The sequence below is a fragment of the Dermacentor variabilis genome, chromosome 9, assembly GCF_050947875.1.
Source record: "Dermacentor variabilis isolate Ectoservices chromosome 9, ASM5094787v1, whole genome shotgun sequence".
Lineage (NCBI taxonomy): Eukaryota > Metazoa > Arthropoda > Arachnida > Ixodida > Ixodidae > Dermacentor > Dermacentor variabilis.
Window position 1 is genome coordinate 83,051,482 of NC_134576.1, and position 13,801 is coordinate 83,065,282.

A 13,801-nucleotide genomic window follows, 5' to 3' on the forward strand; every position below is an offset into this window, starting at 1 on the left:
ACCCAGCAACCATCCGCCAGGGTCTCTCCTCAACGCCACAGGCAGCCGCGGACCATCACAGGAAAGCCCGGCAGCGATGTGGATAGATGGTCCGAATGCTGCTAGCGAGTTGTCTAGCGTTTCGTTATTCCTTGATTTTGCTGCGTTACTATGGTTTGAGAAACATGAAGACACTTTGACAACCTGGGAACTACTTGTGGAAGAAGTTGAGAAATCCGTTGGCGGCCCAGAAACGAAGAAGAAACGCGCGGAGTACACGTTGTCGCAGTGGGCCCAAGTCACCGGGAAAGCTTGGAGAACGTACGTTGAAGAGATGCTGAAACTATGCAAGTCGGTGGATTCCCAAATGGCGAAAGAAGACAAGGTGTGCCATATTCTCAAAGGAATATTGCCGAGGATTTTCGCCACTTCTTCATAGACAAGGACAGTCGGGCATCAGTAGCTGACGTGATCAATCAAACCTTCGAGGCCCTTAAAACACGTTGCATCACTTCGAAGTTTGGACGTCTGGCCGACGTCACGGTCGACGGTCGCCACCGTCGATGTATGCCATGATTCACTACCTGCTGGCCTTTCCTCCGCCATTCGTCCTGTAGGCGAGGAAGTACGTCGGCATGCTTCTGTTCCCGTGCAAGCTAAATACGCGCAGTGTCATATACCATCCACAACTATCCATGCTGCGAGTTTCGACGAGCGCAGCTACTCCAACCACGAGCCTCGCTAAGGGTTTCATTACCAATGGCCTGTAACGTCGAGCCGCCTTATGCGCACCGTGACAGTTACAGCTACAACAGTCGACCGTCTCATTTCGTTCTAGAATGGGAAACTGCCTGCCGGCTACACCCACAATACCGTGACTTTTCGTATGCCGCGTGAACGGTGTGCTCCCAGTGCGGCGTTCGTGGACACATCGCCCAGTTCTGCGCTACGCGAAGTCGCCCGCATACGGCATTTTCCGAGCGATCCGCGACATTCCCATGGCGAAGCCAACGGCCCGATCACACCATCTGGCCTTCGGATTGAAATTCCCAGAAGTCCGCGCACCGGCAGAACGTCCGTAGTAACCCTCTCGCCTCTGTTCGAAGCCTGACGCCACCTACTACGCGCATGGTCCCAGCGGCAGCTTTCGTATCGGCCACTGGGGAACTAGCCTGCGCGGCCGATGAAGGTAAGGTAGCTGGACTACCTCATTACACACAAGTAGGCCTCCGGAAGTTTCGACGTTTCAAAACAAGGTTCATGTGCTTGTTGACGATGTTACCACAATGGTTCTGATAGACACCAGAACAACTGTTTCTGTTAAGAGTTTAGTTTTCAGGAAATAACTTTACCGAAATCTTACCTTTTATAGGGACAAGCCTACTACCTTTCGTGCAGTAAGCTGCGCGTCTTTGTGTCTAATCGGTGTATATACCGTGTCTGTGTGTCACTGGGAAGGCCCTCAAGGCAGAATTTGCAGCACTTGCTCATCCCACGCATGACGTTATCCTTGGCATCCACTCTTTGCAAGAGTGCCGTGCAGTACTGAATTGCGGAACCGGGAAAGTCCTATTGTCTACTCTCACCGAGCAGCCACCCTGTCGAAGCGACCCCTTCGATGTAATAATAAAAGGTTCAGCTCTTCCGCCTTGGTCCATGACCAGCATGCTAGTTAATGGATCGACAACCAACGCGATTACCGGTTCAATCGATATTGTGATTGAGCCATTGCCCTAGCATAGTATGAAGAAAAACATGTTTGCGCCTCACTGCCTTGTTTCGCTTGCTAGCGGAAAATTATAGTTATGGGTGGTGAACTGTAAAGCCGAGTCCGTCATGCTCCCGGAGAGTACGTGCATTGCACTGCTTGAAAAGGAGTGTGGCATTTGCAGTGGAGCCCTAAGCAACTGCGCCAAGTCTGATCGTGCTGTATCTCCGTGACAGAATTGGAGTTTTTAAAAACGATTAGCACGACTCTTCCCTCGCAGGAGCGCAGAGCTTTAGTTACATTGTTGGCCAGACGCGTTAAATATTTGATTTTGCACAGAAAGCACACCGAACTCAGGTACCGAGCTCGCACACTTATCGCAAGATTAACACCGGATCTGCGTATCCTCTCCGGCAGAAGCCTTACCGAGTTCCGGCGTCGGAGTTCAAAGTCATTTCATTGAAAGTCATCGAGATGCTGACCACCTGCGTTATGCAAGAATCGTCGAGTGCCTGGGTTGCGCCTGTTATATTCGTTAAGAAAAATGCCAGGTCATGGAGGTTCTGTGTCAACTGCCGACGTCTCAACTCCATAACCAAGAAGGACGTCCACCCACTTCCTCGCATCTATTACTTTATCGACTACATACATTCGGTGCCTTATTTTTCCTCAGTAAACTTGCGATCCAGGTACTGGCAAGTTCGTATGGATCTGACTCACAAAGAAAAGACAGCTTTTGTAACGCCAGACGGTTTGTTCGAATTTAAAATTATGCCGTTAGTTTTGTGTAATGCCGCCGTCGTGTTTGAAAGATATATGGACTCAATTTTGCGAGGCCTCAAATGGGAAATATGTTTTTGTTATCTGGACTATGCGGTGATCTTTAGCCAAACATTCGAGGAACATAACCATCACCTTGGTCTTGTTCTAACCTGTCCGGAGAAAGCTGCACTGACGCTGAACTAAGAAATCTTTTGGAGAACGCGAAACACTGGTTTTGGGACACTTTGGGGAGAAACATGGCTCTAGAACGGATCCGCAGAAAGCCGCCGCTGTCAGCAACTACAAGAAGGCTCAATTTCTTCGGAACCTGCGAAGTTTTCTGGGCCTGTGCTCATACCTCCGCCGCTTTATTTCAAATTTTGCTCATAGGGCACAACTACTGACTGACTTGGTGCAAAAAGACGTGCCTTTCACTGGACACAGGATTCTGACTCTCCATTTACGCAACTAAAGTTGATGCTGACATCGGGGCCGGGGTGCCACTTTGATTCTTTTGCTCTTATACACAGAAATGCATACCGATGCCAGCAGAATTGGCCTTGGGGTACGGCTCGTGCAACGTCGTAACAATGTTGAACTCGTGGTTGTTTATGCAAGCCGTTCATTGAGCAAGGCAGATCGCAACTATATAGTGACAGAACAGGAGTGCCTGGCAGTGGTTTTCGCCGTTCGCATGCTTCGCGGATACGTATATGGCCGTTGTTTCACAGTCACCAACTACCATCATTCCCTTTGTTGATTGATGAGCCTACGTGACCCCTATGGCCGACTTGCGCCATGGGCTTTGCGCTTACAAGAGTTTGACTTGGTACTACGCTACAAAAGCGGTAACCGCCACACAGAGACTGACTGCAGATCGCGCCTACCTCTTCCTACGACTGAGTGCGAAGCCGACAACTTCGATCAGTATATCGACGCTATCGACGCCCCATTCCCTGATCTCGCGACATTCCAACACGCACAACCTGACGACCGTGGCTTAGATCCCCTGTTCGCCTATGCGAAAGAGCACGCCAACCCAAGATGTTTCGTAATCCATGACGACATCCTCTACAAGAAAAATTATTCAGGCCAAGGAGCCCACCCGCTTTCCGTCGTTCCACGCACTTCACGTTCGCACGTTCTTCGCTTGACGCCCAATGGCGGAATGGCGGAACCTGCAGCTTAATAGGCTTTGTCCGAATGTTTCACCGCCTCCATCAAAAGTTCTACTGGCCCAAGATGCGACTCGACACGAAAAAAGAATTGACCGCCCTTCCAATACTGTGAGGAGGGGTGCAAGTGAAGTTCGGGATCCGCGGCTTCTCCGTTGTCGTAACGCCTCGGCTTCACGCTCCCTCACGGCAAGGTAGGCACGTCGACGACGAGCCTTTTCTCGAGCGAGTTTCCGGCGGCGTTCATAAACCACCACCTGTTTTTCAGCTGAACGCACGACGTGTCGCCCGCTCCCACTGCCGTTCCTTCAACGCAGCCTACTCGTCGGGCAAACGAACCAAATGCGGCCTTCCCTTCTGAGTGCAGGGCCTAAACTGGCGGGAAATGGCGGGCGCCGAGGGGATAGAAGACGCGATCACACCCTTTCCGTCCACCTCCTGAGAGAGTGGATGCCTGTGATTGGCTCCAATCACAGGCGTTGTAATGATTGGAGTCGGGCATGAATTAGATGGTAGCTGGCCGATGCCATCGTCCAACTCATCCACGCTGAGGACGTTGTGGAAGTGAGAGACTTGTTCCCATCGAGAACGAAGAATATTTGTTTATTTGCAGTATATACATGCGGACGTTGCGGTTCATCAGCCTAGCATGACTGCGACAGAAAAGCACACTGAGGAGCCGCGCAACAGCTCCTTAAATACACTCTGTCCTCCCTAGATCCCTAGGTGAGGGAAAACGTTCGACCAGAGTCGTCGTAGCCGAGCCGCCTTTCAGCGGGAGGGCTTACACACACACTTCCGCACAGGTTTCTCTGCCCCCACCGAGGTGAGGCGGTCTTCGCAGAACTGGGTCTTGCGTCTTGAAAGGCGCGTGGGACGGGGCTGCCAAATACATTCCCTCGGGAACTCCTCCACTCCCGACAGACCACGTCGGTGGTGGCGAGTTCACTAACAAAGCCTGGCTCGTCAACCTCGCCTCGGTATTCCGGCGACGAAGAGTTGCTGACTCAGTGTGTTCTCCTCCTAACACAGTGAGTCGCCGCAGCAGACAGAGATCGTGATGCCAAGAGGCTGCGGAACGACGCTTTGTCGCCGTTTCAAAGCAAGTCTCCACAGTAGACCAAGTGGCGCCCTTCGGCTGGAGACTGACGGTCGGTTCTTAGAAAACGACCACCCCACTACTGCAGCTGGCTGAGAAAGCTTTGCATGTCGGCACCTCTGCCGGCCGTTCCTAACATCGTCCAATCATAGGAAGAATGACAAGTTCACAAGCTTCCCACGAATGCGCCTCCCATACTTCTTCATCCTGTGCCGCCTCCAAGCTCTGCCTTCGAGGCTGTTGGTGTCGGTCTACACTGCTAATTTCCGCAATCAGACAATGCCAATCGGTGTGTAGTCGTCTGTGCCGACCATCTGAAGTGCTACGCAGAAACTGCGGCAGTACCTGCAGCAACGGCCTACCACGTATCGCAGTTTATGCTTCGCCTTATAACTCTATGCCACGGTCCTCAACGAGTCATCATCAGTGACCGCGGGTGCCAGTTCGCCGCCGACGATGTTGAGAGGATCCTGCGCCTGTCCACCTGCCAGGTGCACCGTGCCACTCCATATCACCCGCAGGCCAATGGTCTCGTAGAGCGCCCGAACAAAACTCTTGGGAACATGTTATCCATTTATGTCGACTACAAGCACAAAATAACTAAAGCCTACAACAACGCGAAGCACGAGACCACAAGTCACCATCCATGTTATCTGCTTTACGCTGACTCTCCTCGCGTCTGTGTCGACTCAATTTTTCTTTTACGGCAGACGTGGAAACTTCGGTTGGCATTCTAAAACTGGTACAGCACAACATAGAAAGAAACAAGCCTAGCCGGCCAGATAAAGGAACAGTGCGCTCTGTTCCTATATCTGCCCGGCTCGGCTTGTTTTCTTCCATTTTATGTTGCGCTGTACCACTTTTAGAATGGAGTACAAACTCGCCCAGTCATCAACCGTAGTCGCTTGGCGAGACATTGTGCCGAGCCCATGTCCGTCACAACGCACGCCCCCGAACTCTGACATCTCAACAGCGCTCAAAGATCCGTCACGACGCCCGCCATCGGACCGTGTCCTATATTGCTTATACTGGTTCTAGACACCGGTCCGCAAACGTGGTGTGTATCGGAAGATCTTGGTCCGCTACACCATTCCATTCGTCATTGCCGAGCGCTTCAGTGACGTTATGTATGTTATCTCTAGCGTCGCAAGCAATGGTCACCGCTCCACAAAGACACAGCTGACCCATGTCGCGTGCCTTAAGCCATTCTACCGTCAGCATTCTGCACTACTCGCCCAGCGGGCATCGTCTGCGAACTGAGGAGTGAAACGTGCGAGTATTCTTTGGATGACAAGGACAACGAGGCTGGGCTGGCTCGCGTGCGGCGCTGTGAGCTGATTTCGCTGCGTGATAACCTTGCATTCTTCATCTTGAAGATGAACGCCATCCATCGTCCGAATATTAGCTGGTGCCTGCGCTCGCTCTAGCCCTTAGTTTTATGACAATCACATTGCTGATAGCAGGGTATTGTTGACAGCAGGCTATCGAAGGCCATATGCTGATATTATGGCATTCCATTATTTGCCGCTGCACACGTGTCAAAACTGTTTACGTATTAACAGCATTTTACTTTTGCTGCCAATCGGCGACAGGTAAAGTCAAAACAAAATACACTATACTGATAAGCGACTTCAATGCCAGGGTAGGCAAGAACCAGGCTGGGAGACAAGTCAGTGGGGAAATATGGCATATGCTCTAGGAATGGCAGGGGAGAGTTATTAGTAGAGCTTGCAGAACAGAAGAATTTGTGGATAATGGATACCTTCTTCCGCAAGCGGGATAGCCGAAATTGGACGCGGAGGAGCCTCAATGGCGAGATTAGAAATCAAAGAGACTTTATTCTCTGCGCTAACCCTGGCATCATACAAGATGTGGACGTGCTCGGTAAGGTGCGCTGCAGGGACCATATGATGGTAAAAACTCGAATTAGTCTAGACATGAGGAGGGAACGGAAGAAACTGGCACTTGAGAAGCCGATCAATGAGTTAGCGGTAAGAGGGAAAATAGAGGAATTCTGGATCAAGCTACAGAACAGGTATTCGGCTTTAACTCAGGAAGAAGACCTTAGTGTTGAAGCAATGAACGACAATTTTATGGGCATCAATAAGGAGTGGGCAATAGAAGCTGGTGCTAACTCTGTTAGACAGGATACCAGTGCTATCGCAGGAGACGAAAGATCTGATCAAGAAACGCCAATGTATGAAAGCCTTTAAACCGAGAGCTAGAATAGAACTGGCAGAACTTTCCATGTTAATCAACAAGCGTAAGAGAGCCGACATAAGGAACTATAATATGGATAGAATACGGAAGAAGCCTAAAAACAGTGAAGAAGAAACTGGTAATAGGCAAGAATCGGATGTATGCGTTAAGAGACAAAGCCGGCAATATCATTACTAATATGCATGAGATAGTTCAAGTGGCTGAGGAGATTTATGTAGATTCATACAGTACCAGCGGCAACCATGAAGATAATGGAAGAGAGAATAGTCTAGAGGAATTTGAAATCCCACAAGTAACGCCGGAAGAAGTAAAGAAAGGCTTCGGAGCTATGCAAAGGGGGAAGGCAGCTGGGGAGGATCAGGTAACAGCAGATTTGTTGAAGTATCGTGGGCAGATTGTTCTAGAAAAAGTGGCCACCCTGTATACGTAATGGCTCATGACCTCCAGCGTACCGGAAGCTTGGAACAACGCTAACATAATCCTATTCCATAAGAAAGGGGACGCCGAAGACTTGAAAAATTATAGACCGATCAGCCCACTATCCGTTGCCTGCAAAGTATTTGCTAAGTTAATTGCAAATAGAATCAAGAACGCCTTAGACTTCTGTCAACCAAAGGACCAGTGAGGATTTCGTAAAGACTACTCAACAACAGACCATATTCACACTATCAATCCGGCGATAGAGAAATCTGTGGAATATAACCAAAGCTTATATATAGCTTTCATTGATTACGAGAAAGCGTTTGATTCTGTCAAAACCTCAGCAGTCATGGAGGCATTACGGAATCAAGGTGTAGACGAGCCATATGTAAAGTTAGTGAAAGATATTTATAGCGGCTCCACAGCCACCGTAGTCCTCTATAAAGAAAGCAACGAAATCCCAATAATGAAAGGCGTCAGGCAGGGAGATACGATCTCTGCAATGCTATTCACAGCGTGATTACAGGAGGTATTCGGAGACCTGGATTGGGAAGATTTGGGGATAAGAGTTAATGGAGAATACCTTAGTAACTTGCCATTTGCTGATGATATTGCCTTGCTTAGTAACTCATTGGACCAATTGCAATGCATGCTCATTGACCTGGAGAGGTGATGAAGAAGGCTGGGTCTAAATTTAATCAGCAGAAAACTAAAGTATTGTTTAACAGTTTCGGAAGAGAATAGCAGTTTACGATAGGTAGCGAGGCACTGGAAGTGGTAAGGGAACACATCTACTTAGGGCAGGAAGTGACCGCGGATCCGGATCATAAGACTGAAATAATCAGAAGAATAAGAATGGGGAGGGGTGCGTTTGGCAGTCATTCTCAGATCATGAACAGCAGGTTGTCATTATGCCTCAAGAGAAACGTGTATAACAGCTGTGTCTTATCAGTACTCACGTACGTGGCCGAAACCAGGAGGCTCACGAAAGAGGTCCTACGCAAATTGAGGACGACGCAACGAGCTGTGGAAAGAAGAATGATGGGTGTAACGTTAACGGATAAGAAAAGAGCAGATTGGGTGACAGAACAAACGCGGGTTAATGACATCTTAGTTGAAATCAAGAAAAAGAAATGAGGATGGGCAGGAGGACATGTAATGAGGAGGGAAGATAACCGATGGTCGTTAAAGGTTACAGACCGGATTCCAAGGGAAGGGAAGCGTAGCAGGGGGTGGCAGACAGTTAGCTGGGCGGATGAGATTAAGAATTTTGCAGGGCCAACATTGCCACAATTAGTACATGGCCGGGGTAGTAGGAGAAGTATGGGAGAGGCCTTTGCCCTGCAGTAGGCGTAACCAGGCTGATGATGATGATGACTTTCGTTACACACATTACGCTAGTGAGAATTCACATATGGCCCAGAAATTATGTAACATTTCTTGACCTTTACTGCCGAAGCCCCGGCCGAAATGAATTGAACGAGTAAAACAATGGAATGGTGTTTCTTTGGGCAGGTACTATTGAAACAGCAACTCCAAATGGGCGGCCTTACAGGAGGAACATCAAAAGTAGAAACCCTTCCACACAGCATTTTGGCAGTCCTTACTCCGATAGCCAGCAGAAGAAAGCTGTAGCGCTTATTCCTTTCGGACCAGCCATCACAGAAATCGGCACGTGGGTGAAATAAATGAGTAGATTTTCGTAAAACGCACTTTACTAAGCTTCCATGTTAGAGGATCCCTTTAACACAACATGTTAGGGGTATGCCGCTAAGGTATTGCCTGGAAATCGGAGGATTGGATCTATATTTTTAGAAGACGTGCAAGAAATGATATATTCTGTTTCCTCCGAAGAATTATTATTGGTTGTCAAGGACTGCATAAAAGAAAAAGGCGGTTGAGAAATTTCTTGAACGGAACCGTCAAATATCTCTAGTGCTTTAGGTGTGTGGAGGCACTCCGATAGATAAGCTGCGCGCTAAGGGTATGTTCTATCTGAGCAGTCAGGCTGCCGATGGTTCCCACAAGGGGTTCGGAGATGCGGCCAATGAGGCCGGCCGCGTTAGCGTGTTTTATTCTTGTGGCACTTTCACGCGGGGCTAGTTATATTCTTAACACGGGACCTGCTGCTTACAATTGACGCGCCGCCACAAGCCTCTACAAGTGTTTTATATTTGATCAAATGCTGTTCGTGTTATTGGACGTTTTTATGTGTGATACATTATTGCTAACATCGGTTTTTGAGTTGTGCTTGTTTTGTACAGCGTCTGTCTTCTTAGCACTGATTTTTACCTAATGTTTGATACAAGTGGGGTGAGGGCCTTCTACTTATTTATTGAGGTTGTGGCCATATCGCCAGCAGGCGTTATAAACAGATAGGGAAGGGGAAATTAGTTGCATACACATCATTCAGATGCAGTTAACATCACATTAGCAAATGATTCAACGGAACAAAAGTGCAGACAAGCAAAAATTAAAATGTAAGTGAGAACTATCGAAAAAAATTATATGTCAATCAACAAACGCAAAGTGACACCTTAAACAATGTCAATCATTCACGGCATGCAGAAAGTACAGCTAATCGAATCAGCTAGTTAACCATGTAAAAGAAATCATCATTAAAAGAAACCACTACAATCGAAAGAGGCAACCGGTTCCACTTGCGAATCGTTGTCGAAAGAACGAAATAATAAATAATTCCGTTTTATAGGAGTATTCGCGTACTCTCTGCTTGAGGTCACCTCGCTGTGTAGGTTCCCTCAGGTACTCGCCCCTGTGGATGCCAACAACAGAGCAGTAGATATCTTAGAAAATTTTCAGGTGAACTGCACGACGACGATGGTCTAAACTATGTGACTTCACAGCCTCTTTTACACGGGTGGCACTAAGGTTTCTGTCATATTGTCCAGCGACAAAGCAAGTTGGCAAATTATGCACCCTTTAAAACTTAGCGACGTCTTCCATATTGGTAGGTCCCAAACAACCATGCGTACTCAAGGGCGCGACCTCACGAATGTCTAATAACGTAGCTCCTTAGAAGTTCAAATAAATGTATCTGCAATTCAGAGAAGAAACCTCCGTATCTGGCCTGCTTTAACTATTACGTAGTCGACATGACGCCGCCAATTAAAATTATGTGTATGCTCTTAGATATTTATACTGTGATAGCCTAGTTATTGCCATATCATTAATGTACAGCGACCATGCGCCCCGTAGTTTCCCCAACAGTGCCCCGGAAATACAGTTTGCTCTGCCGTAGGGGCCAATAATATCTGCTCTTTCTTGCAACAGAAGCGGCTGCCCTACTGGGGCGCCACACTGCCCCTCAACAATCCTGAATTCACTCTTGAATAAAGCCAGTCGATTCTCCGTTCTCAAGCTCTCAAAACGTGCATTCCTTGCCTCCGCTAAACAGAGCTCCCAACAAGTGGTGATAAAGGACCTTTAGGTTAGTTTTTTTGGAATACTAGCCACGTACGACGCTGTTTTTATTCCTGCTGATACAGATGACGCCATGGTTACGTCTCCTGTCACCGCCGCAGAGCTTCAGCTTTCCAGTTTTTGGCCCAACAATGCTGACGTTTGGGTTATGCAAGTAGAGACCCTTTTTCGATCAACTCCGGATCATTACTTCAAATCTATTCCGTCGTCTATAGCACGGGTCATCGCCGATGCTATAGACGACTGGCTAACCGACACGCCTTCAGCCATAGCATACGACTACCTGAAACGCACGGTCCTGCACCGCCTCGAGCCACCGCTATAGAGTAGGCCTCAACAGCTCCTCTTTGAGAAACTCGGCGACCAACGACCGTCACAACTCCTGTACGGGTTGCGTAAGTTACTGAGGGAGCACTCTGCATACGACAGCTGCAGCTTCCAGTTTTGTGCCAGCGCTTCTTGCAACGCCCCTCACAGTCCCCACGCATGGTATAGGCAAGTTCCGTCTAGACTGGCCTTGATCGGCTAGCTGAACTCGCTGACCGCATAAATAGATTTCAAATCTTCTATCGCAGCTGCGTGAGTCCCAGAGCCAGGGGATCGACTCACGAAGCTGGAGGAAACAGTCAACCGCCTTACCAGTGCGCGGGAGATCGACTCACGCAGCTGGAGGAAACAGTCAACCACCTTACCAGTGCGCGGGAGAAGCTGACAACGGGCGGCAATACTGGCAACCAACTTCGGCGCAACTATTCGCCTTCACAGTCTCGCAGCGCATCCTAGTGACTCGCCGCCACAGTTGTGCTCGCACCACCATCGCTTTCGCGAACAAGCAATTCTCTGCATCTGGCCCTGTTCATGGACGCGAAATGCACCGGCCAGTCGCTAACGGCGGCATGCGACATCGGCCCTCGCGCAAGCCGCCTATTCTTCGTGGTCGGCCGCATCACCGGTACCTCCTTTTCCGTCGACACCGGAGCCGAACTGTCTATCGTTCCCACCACAGCTGCAGATCGCCAACGCGGCAAATCCGCACCCACGCGCCGCACACTGAGTAGTAACACTGTGTTCGTGTCGTATGGATTCCGGTAAAGAACACTAGGCATCGAACTCTGGTTCTTGAACAGATGGGTGTTTGTGATCGCCGACGTCGACTTTGCCTTACTGGGAACGGACTTCCTCAGCCATTTCAACCTAGATGTCAGTGTTCGCGGTTGGCGCCTGAATTATAACGTCACATCCCTCGATTTACTTGGTCTACAGTCCACCTCATCTGACATCTGCACATTTCCGCTGCTGTCAACGTAAGACAAAATATTTGCTGGGTCCCCGCAACTCACGAAGCCCCGAAACGATGTGCTGCCGCGAAACACAAGGTGACGCATCGTATCATCACCAACGGCACACCTGTCGCCGCCTGGCCACAGAGGCTAGCGCGAAGGAGGTTGGAAGTCGCCTGCCGTGAGTTCGAACGCACGTTTCAGCTCGGGGTTATCCGTCCTTCCTCCAGCAATCGGTCTTCCCTTATCAGGCTCCAAAGCAGGACAGTGGCAATGGGCAGCCTTGCGCTGATTACCGAGGTTCAAATGCCATCACTACTCCGGATCAATATCCCCTTCCCCGCATACATGACCTCGGCGCTGATCTCGGAGGAGCCAAATTATACAGCAAGATTTTTTTGATGAATGCGTAGCACCAAATTCCTGTCGAGCCGAGCGATACTCTGAAGACAGCAGTCACTACTTCATTTGGCCTATTTGACTTTTGCCATATGCGATACTATCAGAAAAATGCGGCGGAAACTTTTCAAAGGTTCACTGAAGTGGTTAAGCGCGGACTCCCGTTCATTTTTGTCTACTTTGACGACATTGTCTTTGCAAGTGGCACAGGCGGAGAGCACAAAGAACACCTTCGCCTTCTATTTGAGCGACTGGATTAACACAGCCTGTTCTTAAAGCCCCAGAAATGCATTTTCGAAGTTGAAGCCCTGGATTTTCTCTACAATCGCATTTCATACCAAGGCCCATCACGGCACTAAGAATCACGGGTGCGCGCAATAAAGGACTTCCCCTCTCCAACCTTTTCAAAGGTTGTGCGAGTTTCCAACGCTCATAAATTTTCACTGGCTCCTCATATCAAACTGTGCGCAAGTTCTTCAACCACTTACCAACGTGCTCAGTCGCGACCCCAAAAAAAGAACGCCTACCTTCCACTGGTCCTCGAAGCACGAACACTCCTTTCAGCAAGCCAAGACGCGGTTCGCGACTGCAGTGTTGCTGATTCATCCCTTGCCCGATGCGCCAGCTCGCCTTATGATAGAAGCATCGACAACGGCAGTGTGCGCAGTACTGCAGCAGCACGATGGCACAGACTGGAGACCACTGGGCTTCTTCTCAAAGCGTCTCAAACATAAAAAAGCTCGCTACAGCACCTTCGCGAGGGACATGTTGGCCATCTAATCCGTTGTCAATCATTCCGGTTTTTTTTCTTGAGGGCTGTAGGTTTTACATTCCGACTGACCCCAGGCCGCTAGCCTTCATATTCAAGAACAATATTTCCTCGTGCTCAGCACGTGAGCTTCGGCAACTTTCCTTGATCTCCGAATTTTTTACCGACATCCACCATATCTCTGGGACAGAAAACCAGGCAGCTCACGCACTGTCACGGATCAGCGCTGTGCCTGATGGCCCTGTGGATTTCCAAGCTCTAGCCTCCACTGAGCAGCAGGACCCCGAGCTGCGCCAGTGGCGGGAAAAAGGTTCGTCACTCCAGCTTGCGGAGGAGGCGTTTACATAGACAACAACATTGGTCACTTGCGATACATTGCAGGCAGTTCCTCGCTCGCACTTGTCCCATCAATTTCGGCGTTCAATATATGAGTCAATGCGTATCTGGCCAGTCTGACCAGGGATCAACAAAGTTGTTTGAAGCTGGGCAAGAAGCTGCCAGGCCTGCCAAACCGTGAAAGTGACCCGGTATGTGCATTCAGTTGTGCCG

The 13,801-nt window shown here is 49.3% G+C and overlaps 1 protein-coding gene across 1 annotated transcript in view; it reads left to right on the plus strand.

The window, feature by feature from the left end:
- LOC142558416 (calcium-activated chloride channel regulator 1-like) overlaps positions 1-13,801 on the plus strand; it is a 114,999-nt gene that overhangs the window by 80,808 nt on the left and 20,390 nt on the right. Inside the window, exon 11 of the mRNA XM_075670552.1 lies at positions 13,443-13,562. Coding sequence (XP_075526667.1) covers positions 13,443-13,562 — 120 coding nt within the window. The remainder of the gene's footprint in view (positions 1-13,442; positions 13,563-13,801) is intronic.